The sequence below is a fragment of the Lutzomyia longipalpis genome, chromosome 2 (genome assembly GCF_024334085.1).
Source record: "Lutzomyia longipalpis isolate SR_M1_2022 chromosome 2, ASM2433408v1".
NCBI classification, from domain to species: Eukaryota; Metazoa; Arthropoda; class Insecta; order Diptera; family Psychodidae; genus Lutzomyia; species Lutzomyia longipalpis.
Genome location: NC_074708.1, coordinates 27,802,967 through 27,821,067, shown reverse-complemented (window position 1 = coordinate 27,821,067; position 18,101 = coordinate 27,802,967). Strand labels below are relative to the sequence as shown.

General features: G+C 34.8%; 2 protein-coding genes across 12 annotated transcripts in view; one reads left to right on the top strand and one right to left on the bottom strand.

Annotated features, from left to right (window-relative positions):
• LOC129789858 (serine/arginine repetitive matrix protein 1-like) overlaps positions 1–18,101 on the top strand; it is a 982,101-nt gene that overhangs the window by 697,389 nt on the left and 266,611 nt on the right. The gene's annotated exons all lie outside the window — the stretch shown is intronic.
• The window catches only part of LOC129789840 (sushi, von Willebrand factor type A, EGF and pentraxin domain-containing protein 1), a 36,323-nt gene that overhangs the window by 11,996 nt on the left and 6,226 nt on the right, over positions 1–18,101 (bottom strand). For all 5 annotated transcript variants that reach the window (XM_055826910.1, XM_055826911.1, XM_055826912.1 and 2 more), the window contains exons 3-6: positions 3,855–4,022; positions 3,309–3,617; positions 2,022–2,282; positions 1,732–1,884 (exon numbers count right to left, since the gene is read on the bottom strand). In XM_055826910.1, the coding sequence (XP_055682885.1) occupies positions 1,732–1,884; positions 2,022–2,282; positions 3,309–3,617; positions 3,855–4,022 (891 nt within the window). The remainder of the gene's footprint in view (positions 1–1,731; positions 1,885–2,021; positions 2,283–3,308; positions 3,618–3,854; positions 4,023–18,101) is intronic.

Here is an 18,101-nt window from a genome sequence, read left to right as displayed (position 1 = left end):
TCAAATTTGAGTTAATTAGGTGAAAACCCACCCAGTATTCAACGAAAAAGCGTGGGAGTGAAATAAAAGCATGGGCGATGATTTTAAATACTTGGGAATCCGAGCCATCAAGGAGGACCTTAGAGGGTCTTCCCAACAACCCTAAGGGCAGGTAGCTTGCCCGCTCTCCAAGCGCTTGTCCCCTAAGGACGCGCCAACGACCCTGGACGGGTATCTCGTCCCTTGGTGAACCAAGTACACACAAATATCCTCCTATCATCATCACAGCGATGAAAAATTGCGTATACGCAGGAGATTAGGGTGGATTGGGGGGAAAATGAAAATAAGCGACGGATCAAAGGGGGTAGATTGAGGACGATAAGAATTTTTGTGGGGTTAAAGTTTAATTGTAATTTAGAGTCTTAATTTTAAGAAAAGAAGGAAATTTCCAGGCCACGTATAGCCATTTTTCTTTTTTCTTGGTTTTTTCTTTTTCCCAAGTACGGGGGGATGTTACGTTTGAAAAAGTCCGCGCAGAAAATTTTTAAATAATTCCCCCAAATGCAGCGCGGACGGTCGAAATGGGAATATTATATTAATTGCCCCGTGGGCATTTCTTCTGCCTTTGCAGAGATCAAGCAGTCTGTGCCCAGCGCTGAGATAGAGCAGCCGCAACAACATCAACATCAACACCAGCAGCAGTGGCAGCAACCGAGAGGCCAAAGAGCCAGAAAAGTCCAGGGTTTTGTTATTGTCCCACCGCGGCCGAATATCGTCAATTTTCATAATTTATAAAAGTGAATGGAAAAGAAAAGTGGAAAAGAAAATGTGCAAATTATAAAGAACAATTAAAGTGTGCAAAGAAATTTAATCCTCATGTTTTTTTTGAGTCTGAGAAAAATTAAATAGTTACAAATTTTCCTTAAAATATATTCTTTTCGTTGCTTTAAACCCTATTCTTCTCTTAATAATAACTTCCCCCAAAATAAATTTAATAAAATCACATCGAAAACATTAAAAAAAAATAATTTTCTTCCTCTCAAAAATGATTTTTCTGCTTCATTTTCTGAACCACTTTCTACGTTACCAAATACCTTTTTTCCACCGTTTTATTTTTAATGAAACGCCATATAGAAGTCTTTCAATTTAACCCCGCACACAGAATAAAACAAAGTCGGTGGATTTTTTAACGAGTTTTCAGCCATTAAAACAGAGACCTGTAATTAAAATGTCTTGTCCAATCTACCCGAAAAAAAGAGAAGCCGTGAGGTTTTTTGTGAGAAATTACTTTTGGAAAAAAATCTCCCCTCTCTTGCGTTTCGTTGCAAGGAAAAAATAAAGAAAGAAATCACAAGAGTTTTGATAGAATCTCATGCAATTTTTTTTGCATAGAAAGGCAGCCTCTACCGGTACAAATTGCATGTGAATTTTCTCATGGGCAATTTCCTTTTTTCCCGCGCGCGCGAAGAAAACAAGGCAAGGAAGGGAGATTCTTATGCTGCTGCAGCGCGATGACATAATTTCCTCGTTTTTCATATCGCTGCGGTGTTTGCTGGCAAAATGATCGACAACGGATGGATCACAGAATCTTCCACCGAATGCAATTGTTCGCCATTGTATTCAAATATCGATGTAGTAATAAATTTTCCACGCATTTTTGAGAGAGAGATTCTGCACAATTGATAGGGGAATGTGCGCAGATGCAGCACTTGGGAAGTGGAGGAGGGTGATCATGTAACAATTTCCACGTACCGTTGACCCATTTCCACACACGTGACGTAATTCCGGGCTCCTTCTGCGCTCCGATCCACACAAGCTGCGTCCTTAGGTCGGCTTTCCGCCTATCCAACTCCGACAAGATGTATTCGTGCGTTGGCCCACGGAAGCTGTGTATCAGATCTCCTCCTGAAATGCCCAAAAATTACTTTTTTTTAACACATTTTATGCCAAATTCTGTCAAAAAACGTTCGAAAACTACGTAAAATGTGTGGAACTTAAGTTCGTTACAAGCGCCATCTTTTTTTCTTCCTTCAAATCCTTACCATGTGATTGGCAGATTTTCCGTGCTTTCTCAAAGCTTTCCCCCCGGGTTACGTGAAATTCATAGCAGGTGCGTGAGAATGTGGCCAGAATGGTGTCTGCACTCAAATCCGGTGCAGCACAGCGTTCTGGTGAGAATTCATCATTCGTAAAGACTTCCACTTCGCACAAACTGAGACTCCCCTCAACACCAACCAGCTGAATGGCCACAAATTGACCCACAAGGGGTCGAGCACATGTGAATACCTTCGTTGTGCCCTCATCTGTTGCAAAAGAATCATGGGGCGAATGTAAAAAGAATAAATTGCTGGTTAGAATAAGAACATAAAGAAGTCAAAAGAACATGAAATAATTGAGATTTCTTAATGATTTTTTTACGTAGAAGAATTTTTTGATTCATTTTGAAATCTTAAGTAAGAAATTTGTAAATTTTTTGAAATTTTCGAAACTTAACAAAGTCTGACTTTAGAATTGTCTATCATCGAAAAAAAATCTTCAAATATTATCGAAAAAGTTCTAAAACGTTTCCTTCAACGGAATCTTTTCAACTTTAAAACCTTAATTAAAACCTTTAAAATCAATTTCATAACGGATAAATCGAGCTTGGAATAATAAAAGAGGTCGTTTTTGTGCATTCCAGCGACGTTTTGGTTGACAAATCACCAACTTTAGGAACTAATGTAATCTTAAAAATTATTCTTTAGCAAGAAGAGAAATTAAGGAAATTTATTTGGTTGATTTTGGATAAAATTTCAATCATTTGATATAAAAAAAATGTTTAAATTGTTGTGATCTCTTTTTATCACGATATTTATTGCCTAGATGCTTTCAGAGGACTTTTCTTTGTCAGAACGTCTTCTTTGGTCTCTTTTGCGTGAATTTGATGCATTTGTAATTTGGAAAAACAAATAAATACATAAATAATTGGAAAAATAAAATGTTTCACATTTGGGTCAGCGTATGACCCAAAAAACGCGAAACGGTTAAAATGATAACAAAGTTGCAGAGTTTCGTATTTCTCTCATTTTTTTCTTAAAACATCTTTTATTAAAAAAAAAGGATTCTCGCAATAAAATATTCTAAAATAAATTATTTAGATTTAATTTTAAGTTTAAAGAATTTCTAAAGACTCGTTTTTATCATAAAAAACTTAAAATTCAGTATTTCGTTACGAAATCGAATTTTCAAATTTAATCATTCAAAATTAACTCAAATTAACCGTTAAATTTTAAAATCTTTTAAATAATTAGAAAAAAAAGCTGTGTCTGAAAGAAACACAGCTAACTCACCAACTGTGCCTGGATACCACGCACAGAGAGGATTCCTCTGTAGATCCGTACTGCTGTTCCCAACGCGAATCTCCAAATCCTGAATGGGTTGGAAGCCGCAGCATCCCCTCGTGGTGATCCGTACCACCCTCACAGCCTGCGGCATTAGGAGATCCACCCGCCACCACGGCGATGGTTCCTTTTGCGTCTCTGAGCATTCCTGCCCGTCGGGATTCTGATTTCCCAGCTTCCCGTCATTGGCAAAGCTCGCAGGGCCCGCTCTCGTGGACGACGACTGATTTACGGGCTTTCTGAATGCTACATTTGTGCCTGAATGGTGTGAAAGGAAAAATCCCATAAGTATTGCATTGTGCTGACCTCAACCTTGCTGTGGCTGTGTGAGAAAAACTTTCCATCCGTGTCACAATATGGTGCAAATTGTCATTATGGGACCACCACAGACATTGTCTCTCCACAAACCAGCAAAAAAATGCACCAAGAAGTAACTTCTTCACAGCAAAGAATAAAAAAAAGGAAGATCTTGAAGAAATAAAGAAGAAGACTCACCGCAGAATGGAATGTCTTTGTCCCATCCACGTTTTGGGTCGCATCTGATTGTGGGCGACCCGAATAGTTCGTAGCCAGAGTCACATTCGTACCTCGCTTCCACGTAGCCACTGTCGATTGTTGCAATTCCTACGCGAGAATTGGCGGGAACGGCCGGTGGGCCACACACTGCAAAAGAGAAATGAGGAACCAAAATCAATTTGGCGCCAAAAATGAGCCAGAGAAAAAAAGTGAGACACGCGTAATGAATTTTCTTTGCAAGGTAGCTCACAAGTCTCACAAGTTCATTATAAATCTATTCGAAAGGGGGGAAGTTTGTTAATTGAATTTAATATAGATGAATCATTGCGGGGAAATTCATTTCTTACTCAAAGTCACTTTAATTGAATTTTCTATAACTAGTTTCTTGGGTCGTTTGGCAAATGCGAGAAAAGGAAGGAAATTGAAGGTAAAATGAAGAAAGCAAAGAAAATTGCATTTGATGACAAATCATAATTTAATTGATTTTTTTCTATGTGTTGCTAATTAATAGCATTATGTGGGAGATTTTATTCAGCCAGGACAATTAGGAAGCCCTGAGAATCTTCAAAAACACTAAAATTAAATTAATACATAATAAGGTCGCAAAACAAACAGATAAAGACAAAAAAAATAATTACATACAAATTGAGCCATATTTTTAGAATAAAAATACTCATAAGATGGCGCCACATGATTTAATAAAAAATAAATAATTTTTATTAATAGTTTTTTGGGATTTTAATAAGTTAGCAAGACTTTTCTTAAAGGATTTCTAAACAGATTAGCTGTAAAGTTGATCTAAAATATAAAAATTTTGTTAGAAAAAAAATTAACAACAGATGGCTTTCTAATCGGAAATTAGTGAATATGAAAATATAAAAAAAAGATTTTTTTTTAAATTCCTTTTAGAGTTTAATTCAAGTTTTTGTACCAAGAGATTTCTAATTCCAGAAAAGAAAATTTCCTAACATTTACCTTAATAAAGAAAATGTCTAATATTAAAAAGAAAATTAACAACAGATGTCTCCACATTTAACGATAAATTAATAATAGATGACGCCACATTGAACATTAAACAGGCGGTTCCACAAACATTCAAATTGCAGCAAAATAAAACTTTATTTAGTAACAAGAAAAACTATTTTCTGCTGAATTTAATTCAAACTAAATTATAATTTAATTTCTTTTCATTACAAATTCTAATGAAAGAGCTCAATGCGAGTTTTTCATTGCATTTTCCAGAGGTGAAGAAAATCCCTTTAGCTACGCACAATTAGGCATTACAATGAATTTTCACGCAAAATATTTAATTTCTGTTTTCATTTACAAAATAACAAAAATATCCGAATGGAAATGATGGCGCTATTGGTGGGACAGAGATGGAAGGAGGAAATCGAGCAATACAAGAAATCAAAAGTTTTGTGTGTGTGGAGAAATCGTGCGGCAAATAAAAATCAAAGAGAAACAATATGATCGATGTTTTGATATTCTTCTGAAGCTCAAAAGAATTTTTCAAACTAAGAGACAAAAGGAAGCATCATTGAACCGCCCAGATCAATCTTATCTCCTCAAAAAAAAAGTAATTCGTTTAATCTTTTGAGTTGAGATTGAAAGAAAAAAGTGAAGGAGGAAAAATTCCACGCATTAATGTTGATTCTAAAAGTGAAATCTCATGCAATTTATATGTTATATTTCTTTAAATTACATACTCTGCGCAATTTCAACGCACCACACGAGATGAATTTTAATCTGGATGTGAAAAGTGAATGTGGGGAGTATTTTTGTGCTCTACCGCATCTGGTAAAATTTCTTCAGCTTCTCTCATGGCGTCACAGCATCCACTTGCACGCTGTATAATTTTGGCGAGACGGTGTGTGCAACTTGCTGCAATCTTTCATAGGACTTTTCTCGAATAAACATTTTTGTTGAAATTTAGCGGAGGTGGAAGGAGGGTGTCATGCATGATCTACGTCTTGTAGCACGAAGCAGCAAGTTGTGCTGTTGCACCAGAAAAAACTTATTACGTTATGGGTGCTTTCGTGGGTTCCGTGGCCGGAAAGAGGCTGGTTGGAGGTGAAATGAATGGCTTCCAGACCACAGATTTGCGTTAGAAAGTTCACTGGGAGAGTTCAGTGGAGTGATTTATGAAACCAAAGGCGGAGAAGTGTCTCATTTCGTCTATTTTTTTTTATCGTTAAAATCTGTTTCAGGCGCACCTGTTTGAGGAAAGCGTCCTTTCTACTGCTTTCAGCGCTAAAGCGTCCCTTTCAGTGCCTACAGCGCCAACGGTTTGAAAGGACACTACAATACAAATTGTCTATACCGCCATTAATGTAAAAGTTTCATTTTCATTTTAAATGCTCTTCACCTCTCATCAAATACATGTTTGTTGTTAAAAATAATAAATAGTTAGAGGAGCATTGCATAATGTAAATTTGAGCGACAGCAATTAAATCAAATTTAAAAATCAATTTGTGTCTTTTACACAACTCAACGCAAAAGCAATAAAAACGTTTATCTAAGGCAATTCACATCTTCCTCATTCACTTCCATCTGCAATAAATATTGTTGGGCTGGTTTTGTGTCGAAAGAATACCAATTGCAACCACCTTGCTAAATGGATTTCCATATTGAGGGCTTTTTTTCTGCCAATATTTCTCTGTCAGCGTAGTTTCGTATTATGCATGAGGTTCCCGAATCGCGCACAATCTTTTGGAGGAGCAATAAAAGAGCACGACACAAATGTTTGTGTAGCTATGCTACAACTTTAAATTGAGTCTAATAATTTCATGTCACGCCCACTGTAAAGTGAATGTCTTGCATTTGTAGAGGAACAAGTCGTTTTGAACAAAAGGGGTTGATCAATTTTGGGTTAAAATGGATGAAAAATAATTTTCTACAGTATTATTTAGATATCAAAAAAATTCTAAAGCTTAGATGAGAAGTATTCAAAGGATTTGAACAGGTAATTTATTATGAGAATAAAGGATTTGTACAAGATAATTTATAAATCGATAAATTTTATGAGAAATATTGTTGTATTTGAAGGATTTATGGGACTTATGGCCGTTTTATTTCGAACCTACATTTTTGATTATTTTACTGGGTCCATCTCAAAGATTTTAAAATTTATTAACTATTTATTTTTAAAATTTATGTACTAAAGCTGTGAATAAAAAAATTATCTAAAGCTTAGAAGTGCAGAAAATTAAAAATACTACATGACTTGCAGTACTAGAAAGATTTGCAGTACTGGAAGCACTAAGAATTCTTGAAGTACTGGTGGTACTCGGAATATTTGCAGTACTTGTGGGACTCGTAGAATATGCAATGCTTGGAGCTTTTTCATTTGCTAGCTTGTAAAGGACTTCCATTAATGAAAGAATTTGCGGTACTGAAAGAACTATAAGTACTTGCAGTACTAGCAGTACTTGGAAGACTTGCAATACTGGCAAGATTTGTGTAGTATTTATTGGGTTTATGAAAATAAATTCTTCCAAGATTTTGAAATCTTTAATAGAAGGACTTTAAGTACTTGTAAGATTTGAAGAGGGAATTGCAGGATTTTCAAGTACATTTTACCTACATATCGTAATAAAAATAAAAAAAACCTGTTCCCTAAACTGATAAACCTCTCTTGGAGTTTTGTTCTAGAGAGAAAAAAACTCCCATGGATTTGTGCTGAAAGTAGTATCAAGCACAAGTACATGAAATTAATGGGCAATGGTAGAATTTAATTACCATCACTCTCAGAAACTTTTTAGCCATTGAATACACCTCATTAGACCTCTCTCAAGAGAAAAAAAACTGCACCAACTCACACACACATTAAGGAGGCAAAATATGGGCAGCCACGGGAAAGACTTTTTGTTGCGAATATTGATAATTGCAAAAAGATATCGAAAGTAGTTTTGAGCGTAGAGAGTTGTGTGGTAAAAGAACGTCGATGGGAGAACTTCTAATAAAATATTTTCCATTTGTGTGTCACATGAGAGTTGCGAAGCGAGTTTTTCTGCACAAAACGCGCGCGCGCTTGATATTTTCTCAAGAAACCAGCGAAAGGTCACCTCAAGTGTCTCACGTAAGGAGCTCTTAGCAAGACATTGGTCATTTTGGCTTAAGGGGAAAATTTACAAAGTAGCCACACACACACAAACTTTTAATTTCATTCTGGATGAGTGGTCAAGTAAAAAAAAACGGAAGAACTCTGTGGGCGCGAAGAGGTGGTGCTGAGTCAAAAAGTGACTCAAATCACTAATCCCGGTGAAGCAGGTTCGTCGCCTGAAGTTCAAGTCTTTCGTTTTCAACGGGGCGCGATTTCACTCTAATGCCAACCTAATTGCAGTGTGCTTTGCATAAACGGCCAAGGCTGATAAATGCGCACCGCCACAGCAATTAAATGATATCGATGACGATCGATTTTGCACCAACAACAAGCCACTAACTTTCACTACTTTGCAGTTTTAATGTGTTTCTTGAACCTCGTCTTAGGATTTTTTTTATGCTTTTATATGGAGCTGTCGGTGTTGTCGCCTTTCGAAAAAACAACGCACCAACACCTTCCAACTTCCATACCTTATCCATAAGAAATATAAAATGTACGTAAAAAGAATGGCGCCCCTGAAAGAACAATGGATGCGTCTCTTTTTGGAGGGGCTTCTGAGAACGCACGCAAAGAAAGGAACGTTAAATTATAACAAGAAATTAAATTAGCTGAAAATTTACGAGTAGAACTCCTGTAAATTAATTCTTTTCCCCAGAGAAATTCAAGCATTCAACTCTAACAATTGGCTCTTAAATCTTTTCAAAATGATTTGTTGGTTAGCAAAAAAAATGCCGCCTGTGTAAAGCTTTAATAAAGTGTGGAGGGATTTTTTTTTCTTCACGGGCCACCACATTCAAATTCCTCAGAGAATTACGCACATTGCGCAAGATTTGTGTTTGGCATTCAATGAACTTTTCTTTCTATTTTCACCCAAAAATTTGTTTTTTCTTCTTCCCCCTTCAATGGAGCAATAAAAAAAGCAACATATAGAAATGGATAGATGATGAAAATCACGTTTTGTTGTTAATTCCGTCGCTTCATCATCATTTCGACTAATTTCTTCGCGTTTCCGTCTCGTTTCTTCAAAAAAAAAAATCCATATGCAAAGAAATTGATGGGAAGATCTCGTGGAAGATCTCTCGCGCTGGAACATCAGGAGGAATTGAAATCATTGTGAAAGAGAATCACAAATTGTCGTCATATTTGTCTGGCTGAGAGACAACGTGGGAGTCCATTAAATTTTGCGATATTTCTTCAGCAGAATGTGGAGATTTGCCATCTCAAAAGCGACAAAAGTTAAAGTTATTTCCCAGATTTTGAAAGGAATAAATTTCTAAATAAATAATAAACATAAATTTCTGCAATGAATAGTGCATTTATTACAAAGTTCCCATGAGTTTGTGATGAGCAAAGCTTTTTTTTTCTAATGAATATTTTTTATAAACTAATCTTTAAAATTATTACATTATTTTTAACAAAGTAAAACTTTCCATTCATAAAGGGAATATAGAGGAGTATTGCAGAAGGTTTTTTTTATTTACAAGACTGTCAAAAAAGCTCTTTAAGGATTAAGAGGTCCATTTTAATAATAATTTTTCTTTGTAAAGAAAAATTGTTTGCTTTCAGAGAACATTTCTTTGTCAAAACATCTTTTTTAGCCTCTTCTACGTAAACTTAACGTATTTTTAACTTAAAAAATTAATTCAAAATAATTAATTAATTTAAAATTAATTCATATCTGCAAAAATAAAATGTTTCACGTTATCTGTCGCTATTAATGACCCAACAGACACGAAAGGGTTAACTTTATAAGTAAAAGACAGATTTGAATATGAATTAAAATCTTAATTCTCCTAATTTTCTTTAACCCTCGCATTGCCATGAGGGGTACGTGACCGACCCCAGAGCCCTGTTTCAAGTTATTACGTCCTAATTTTCAGAGATTTAAAACCCATCTTTTGGGAATAAGTTCCTTGGTTATCTGGGAAGATTGTGTAAGAATTTCCATTCAATTCGACCACCAAAAGAAAAGTTACGGGAAATCATCTTATAGGACGGAACCCATTACAAAATAAAAAAAAGAAAAGTTATTAAGACAAATGTAAGAATAGAGAATTCAAAAATTGGTGTAACGGTTGAATTTATTCCTTTTTTCGCTTTGTCACTCTTCGTCTCTTTCTTGACGATTCTAACCTAAAAAAATCTTGGAAAAAACATAAAAAAAGCTATTTAAACATTATTTTTGTGTATTAAAATAGACAAAAGACTTCTTAGGGAGAACCAAGGAATCTCTTGAAGCTTTTATGACCGAAAGAATTTCCTTATTTTGCGAAAAATTCTATGAGGTCGGTCACCTACCCTATAGCAATGCGCGAAGGTATTTTGGCCACAGTATACGGAGGGTTAAAAAAAAGAAGGATTCTCAAGAAGATTCTGTTGCCATGCTAAATATTCTTAGTATTTAAAATTCCGCTCAATTGGCACAGTTTGTATTTCTACTTGTGTGTTTATTTGGAACATCTCTTTATTCACATTTCATTTATCTGGGATATTTTATATATTTTATTTGATTAGCATATCAATTTTGATAGGTTACAAAATTAAATTCACACACATTCGCTAAGAAATCGCATTTTCTGGCACAGCGACACAAAGAAAAGAAAAGAAAAAAGATTAAATGAACCTACTCCGAATTGGGGTCTTTCAACTGGTTGGACCCCGTTGATTAGTTCTTCTCCTTTACACCAGGTATTGTTATTCAATTCTCATGGAGTCACAAGTGGTGCCAATATAACGTTGGAATTGAATGCCATCCACCCACATTTTCGATGCCGGTTGAATAAATATTTAACTTTTTTACTTTTTATTTTCATGCAAAAAATTGATATTTATGTTTGTGACGCCAACGAACCTGTCTCACACATTACGCGAGGTGCGATGCGTAAGAGAGAAATTGAGGTTTCAATCATACAATTCAACCAACATCTTTTCTTCCTTGATGGGCAAGAAGAGTCAAAAGATCAACCAAAAGTTCAATCTTCATGTATTATAAATTTTAACTCAATTCTCTCCACTTAACAAACATTTTATTGCTTCTTTTTTTCTCATTTTGCTTCCGAGCCAGATCACCTTGAATGGGAAACCTTCTTTCACGTAAAAATGTTTCGCACTTTGGAAAAATTTTTGTAGCACGAACAGAGACACAATGTTTTGTGGTCGTGATTCCTCCCAGCCAAAAAAAAAACACAACAAATCTTTATACGGAATTACCTCATTTATTTCCATCTCCCCTTGCTAAGCAAAATGTCTTCTCGCGAGCTATATATTGACTTAACTGCACACACAAATGGACTTTGTGGTTTACTCAGAGCTTGTAAGCTGTTTTAGTAAGATTTAGAGAAGGTGTTGAGCTCAAGAAATTGATCAAGAACGTGCCTCATTCAGCAATAACTGTCTTTGAATCATTTTCCTCACCACGAGAAAAATTATAATATATACTTAATAATTCTCCTTATGTACATGATGGGGATTTAAAGTTTATTTACGTGATCGCACTTTGTGGGTTGATGAGGAAGAAAAAAAATTGAAAGAGGTGGGAAAAAGTGTTCTCAATCCGATCAAATTGTTTTCTTCCTGCGAAGAAAGAAATTGTTTATTAAATCTATCGAGATTTCCATTACAGTTGGGGGTCGTACAAGCGTCTATATTTAGTTGGCAAACAACCAGGCGCCTCCATTTTCTATTTAGTGAATTCTTAAGGAAAAAAGCAAGGGGTGATTATCTGAATAAAAAATAATCAGAGAGTAGTATTTTATTAAATATTCGATATTCCATGCAGTTTTTCCCTACGTTTTGCATCAATATTTTAAAATCCGGGTTTTTCGTCGGTAGTGGAAACTCCTTACCCAAAGAAACTCAGAATCTTTCCAGAGCTTTCGGCCCCGCTTGGAGCCTTCTTCAGTGGCTAGCATAGAGAGGGGCGCTTTTAATAAAGAAAATACAGTCATGAATGTGCAGTCGGACCAACCCGGTTCTAGCAAATCCGTCCTACCACGAAATCTGAGCTTGCAGGAATATTTTTGAGGAAAATTTTTGGACAGGCATCTTTAGATAGCCTCCAAACCTCATGAAATGGCAAAGAAAATGCAACCCCGAGGAAAATGAGTCAGGAAAATGGAAAAGAAAACTGGGCTTCTTGCTTCGTGGTAGGACGGTCCGTCTTTCATGTCGATTTTTTCACTGAATTGACTAACCTGATTAATTTTTTCTCCTCAAATACACTTCACCATATCACAATAACACTTAGAAATCGTTTTAAGGGCGATTAAACTAATTAAAATTACTTTTTTCTTCATTTTCTTTGAAGATGAAGAAAATTGATGAAAAAGTACGAGAAGAGAATGAAGTTGCGGCGAATTGAGGTGAAGTGGTGAAATTTTTGTCAGCTGTTTATTAGGGGAGACTGGTCCAATTTTGTCAATTCTGTAGATCTCGTTTGTTTAGGGGAGAATGGTGCAATATGGACGTTTTTTTTCAAGAATTTGGAAAAAAAATTTGTCATCGGTTTTTTTAACATTTTAATTGTCCACTTAATAAAAAGAAGTCTTATCCCGCGAGAAGGAAAGACTGGAAATTTCCAGATTATAAGGGACATTAAAAATCGTTATTTTTTTTCCTATGGCTTTGAACAGACGGAGGCGTATTTTGGTTGACGTCTTCGCGAGAAGCGTATTTTTTGACACTTAGCGGAGTATTTTTTGCGCTAACATAACCTCAAACATTGTTTTTTTTTGTGCAAATAAGTGAGAATTATGAGAAAAATGAATTGCTCTTATTTCTTTTTCTTGACGAAAATTTGCATAATTCGGTTTTTTGTCACAAAATGTGCATTGAGGTTATGTGAAGTGGAAGATTTTCTCAGGGCGCAAAATTATACTCACTTACGTTTAATGTGAGGAAAATTCCCTCTCACCCCAAACATAACCTCAAAGTAAATTTTCATGTGCAAAAACTGTGCGATTTATGGAATGAAATGCTATGAAAACCCCCCGGAGGGATGTCCTTCACCCTCTTAATTATTTTCCTAGCCAAAATTCTCACACTTCCAATTTTATTTTTCACAAAAAATGGGTCCTTCCCGTAACTGCAAAGGGTTTGCTGAAAATTGTTCATCATTGAAATCTTGGCATCAGGAAGTTTATAAAGAATCTTAAGAGCTTCCTGATGCATTTTATTTGACAAGACAGGCACATCTTTTGACATTTTTGGCTTCTCTCGCTTCATCATAACCTAAAAAAATTTCAGCTAAATTAGGTATATTTTTTAGCGTATAACACCAAATAGGTTGTAAAATATACCTGCTAACATAACCTTACTTAAATTGTTGTAAAAATAACTCGGAATTGAAGGAATTATCGGTTAGAAAAAATTAATTTATTTTGAGGTTATGTTTTGCTTGACTGAAAATTTCCTTTTCGTAAATCTACAGCCGAATTACGCAGCCATATTTTACGCGAGAAAAAAGGTTTCTCCGAACATAACCTCAATTTTTTGCCCCTATGGACATGAGGTTCGCGGCCGTAAAATACTAAAATAAAAAAAAACTCAATTTTTCTTATGACACAAAAAAATGTGAATTATGCAAATTTTCGACTAAAATATTATTTAATAGTATAAAGGGTAACCCGCCGGACACCTATTGCAGTTTATCCGGTATTTTTCACTTTTTTTGCACACTAAATTTTTAAAAAATGAGGTTATGTTTATCTGTTTGGCTATTATTTAGCTGTTGGAAAAAGTTTTCCACTATATTTTAGAAATGACGAATGTTTAAAAACGACGAAGAACCCGGAAATAAATTATTGTTTAAAAAGTCCCTGAATAAAGTTCGAATTTAATTTTTTTTTGCAGAGATTTCTTCATTTGAAGATGTTTTTCTTATTTGGAATACCAACTATTTCACATACGCATTTATATGAAATACCAAATAATGAAAATAGTTAGTATTTTTTTTCAATAAATTCGTCAAAAATTGGTTCTTTCATAATTATTTTTAAAGAAACAAATAATAGATAAGTTTAAAAAAGCCTTATTTGTGAATTAAAGGGAAAAATATGTTTTTTGTTAAGGACGTGTTCTTGGAAGTTTCTAGAATCAGTGGTGAATTTTAATTACGGAGGTGAAAACTTTATCTTCCCCTTCGTCCTATTGCGGAGACAAGGTACCAATTGTCCCACTGCGAAGGCAAATTTCCCCGCTTTTAGGCCGTCCTACCACCGAGCGGTCCTATTGAAAGCGGTCCGACCACGAGAGCACGACTGTAATAGAAATTTAAGCTCTGGAAAGATTCTGAGTTTCTTTGGGTAAGGAGTTTCCACAACCGACGAAAAACCCGGATTTTAAAATATTCCATATTCAGAGATATCCGAGAAAAGTCATTATTATTCAGAATATTTGAGAAAGGAATTAGTTTAGATTTAGATAAAATAGAAGGAAGAAAAACTGCAAAAACAGCCAAAAATTGTAAGAACACAAGAAGTTATAAGAATAATGTAAAAGAATTCATAATTAAGCAAACCTAATGGAAAGTAATTTTAAACTAATAAAACAAGACATAAAATAATCAAAAAACAATTTAAATAAACAAAACGTAATAAAAATAACCGAAAAAAATGCTATAAAAATACGATAAACTCCTTCTAAATACAATTTCATAACGCGAAGAATATTAAAAATATTTTATTTTATTAAAAATTTTAGGAATAATTTAATAAATATTAGTTGGTATACCACAATCGTGGCATACCAATTTAATTCCATTAAACTGACGATATTAATCAATAAAATATTCTTCAGATAAACACCCCTTTGACAAATAGAAATAAGCGCGAAGAATTTCAAATTAATTTATCTCTTAAGATTTTCTTTATGGTGAGGATTTTCTCAGGAGCCTATTAGCCTGATTTTAAAGACATTACCCTTAAATTTAATTATCCTGAAATACACACGAATAATTTTTTTTGACTTAAAAGAACATAAAAAAAAGTTAATTTAATGCATATTTTAGTGCCTCATACTAATTTCAATATCCTATTCAATTTCTTGTTGTAACACTAAATGAGAAACCCCCATTGCAAAAGAATAAATAAAAATTTTTCGCAAACTCGTAAAAAATTCTCTCTAAGGCAATCGAGAGGAGAAGGAGGTGGAAGAAAAAATTGGGAAAATGAGCGAGACCTTCAAAAAGCAAAATTTTATTCAGATTTTTAGGTCAATGCACGCAATTTTTCCGACTCACGCCAATAAATTCAAACACAACATTCGTCACATGCCGCACGAAAACTGTCAATGCTAAGCAATGCTAAGTCCCCGCATCTTAATTCACCATTGAAGAACATTTTATAATAAGCTTTATGTTTACCTTTGCAATTGCCGAGGAAACAGAGGAAATATAAAGTCTTGTGTGTCTTTCTTTTTGGACTCTTGAAGAGCGTGAGTCGAAGAAATCTCATTCGTGGGGGATTTTTTTTTCACGCATGTGTTGTGAAAAAAAGCTGCTTAAGATGAAGAAATCGTGCAAATAAAATTGCTAATAAATGTCCGGTTGAAAAAATTCCTCCTCCGCGTGACAAAAGATGAAGATTTTTGTATATTTGTAAAATAACTTTTCGAGCTCTCTTGGGGCAAAACGTGGTAATTGGCTAAAACGCCACAAGATTACAGCTCATTGGATGGAAAATGTTGATGTTCTCTTAATTAAATTAAATTAGACGGTACTCAAACGCACCATATGAATTTGTGATTCCCTCATGCACAGTGTGTGTCACTTCTTGTGCAACATACCGCATAAAATTGGCAAGACCTTGGTGCTATGTATGTTGCGACCCCTTCGCGCGGTGCATAAAAACCAATAATTTAATTTGCTCTCAGAGATAAGCCGCAAAAGTTGATTTGAGAGACACAAAAGTGTGACTTGAATGGCCTAGAAAATTCAATAGATGAAGCTTCTTGTGGATCTCACACAAGAAATTCCCGACAACTCAATTACAGAAATAGCAAAAGCGTCTAATTGGTTGGATAATTGCTGAATTATTGCCATTCTTCCCTCTTTTAGTTGTGAAAATTATTTCGTGCATCTTCACGGCCAAAGACGCAATGAAAATTATTTCTTTTAATTACATTTTTTTCTTCATTTAGTTTGTTGACCTCTAAAATAAAAATTTCTCATCGAAAGTCGCCACAATTCGCACAAAGATTTGTTTTTTTTTCGGGAAGCTCTTTCCAGCGATGAAAATGGAAATTTTTCCACAGAAATGCGAAGAAAATGTAATTCTCAGGTGCTAAAATGTTGGTAAACTGTGTCATCGTCATAACGGTACGATTGAAGGTAAATATCACTTCGAATTGATTTGCAAACTATCCAAGAGAATATATAGAATAAACAGAAAAAAAATTCTTCTCTTCACGCAGTTTGTGAGGAGATCATAAACACAGAGTGTGACGATGGAAATGCAAAGAAATATTTATTTTTCTAGGTTAAATAAAGAGTTTGGAAGAAGCAGAAATACTATTTTTAGACCGGAAAATTTGTATATTTTTCTCGAATATTAAAAATTAAAATAAAAAATCAAACAAAGTTTGGTAAAGCTGCTAAAAATATTTCCTTTTCTTTTTCTTTTAAGCTCTTTAACGTTAAAAATACGAAACTTTGATAAAAATTTGTACCAAATTTATTAATTTTTCCAGAAAAAAATCTGCGTAACATTGGCACACCCTGTGAAATCATAAATTCTCCGCTAATTCCCCCCTAATTGCCAATGCGAGATGTATAAATTTTGTCAATTAAGTATCAAAGTAGAGAAGAGAGTAAATAAATTTGCAGAAAAGAGCTCATAAACAACCCATCTGAATCAATTGAAGAAGAAAATCGTTTTGTTGAGCACGGAAATTTCCAATTTCACTGCACTTTGGCTAAAGTAGATGAAGAAGAAGAAAAAAATTAAACAGACGTTAAATAATAAATTATGCTAATACAAGGAAATTAATAATGGATGACGTGACGCTCCGTGATCATCGAGAAAAAAATCTCTCTGATGAGGAAAAGTTCTTTATTTGGTGCACTCTGTTTGCCAATTGAGAATGAACCAGGAAAAGTTTGTGTGGAAAATTTCCCATGGGTGGTAAATCAAATAAATCTCGCAAATGATAAAAATTACAACAATAAAGGCACTTTGGCGTAACACACACCATCCATCTCTTTTATCAAATTACCTTATGCGCGGGGTTTGCACAAGCGCACAAAACTTTCTTTCTTTCACCTCCAACCATTTCTCATACAACCTGCCTGAATTTTTATTCGCAAACACATCTCTTGGCAATTTTCTCCAAGAGTGATTGCTAAATTTTTTTACTACGTATTGGTGCTTTTTCTCTTTCACATTGCATTGCAAAGAAGCCACGTGCTAACAATTTTTATTTATTACCAAATTACTCGCATCTCATGACGTAATGATGATACTTCACACGTCTGCGATCCAGAACAAATTGGGATCCACCCCTTTGTCACCTACTTGGCACAAGACTTACGCAAAAACATCTTCACTAATCCGCCACTAAAGAGGTCCAACAATGAAGTTCACAACTCGCAACGTGATACGCTGCTTTGAGCTTTGTGTGAGATGGCGACAAAGAATGGCTAATTATATTTTTCAGCAAGTTCGAATGTGCCAAAGAGGGAGAGAGGAACTGTTTAGGAATCAAGGTTTTCTTCTGTGTGCTTGTTGGAGTTTCTTCTTGCATGGAAAACACAAGAATGGCGGTAGATTTATGAATTTCCACACTTTTCACAGCACAAAGAGACGTCCCAGAGACAAGATGTCTCAGACACAGATGGTTTTGTTTATTTTTAACACAAGAAGTAATGAAGAAAGTCAAATTATGAGATTAAATGTAAGAAAATAAAAGGAAAATTGGCAGTGGGGGCGCCGGGTGAGCTTTTTTGGAAAGTTTCATTTAAATTTGTTAACTTAAAGTTGTAGATGGAGGCGCCTGGTAGTACTGTCCGTCTCCATTAAGTATATAAGATTTTAAGGCAATTTTTATCTAAAATAGAGCGATTATGGCTTTAAATGTAAAGCTTTTTAGCAGAAAAAAATTAAAAGATTTGATTCAAAGGAGTTTAT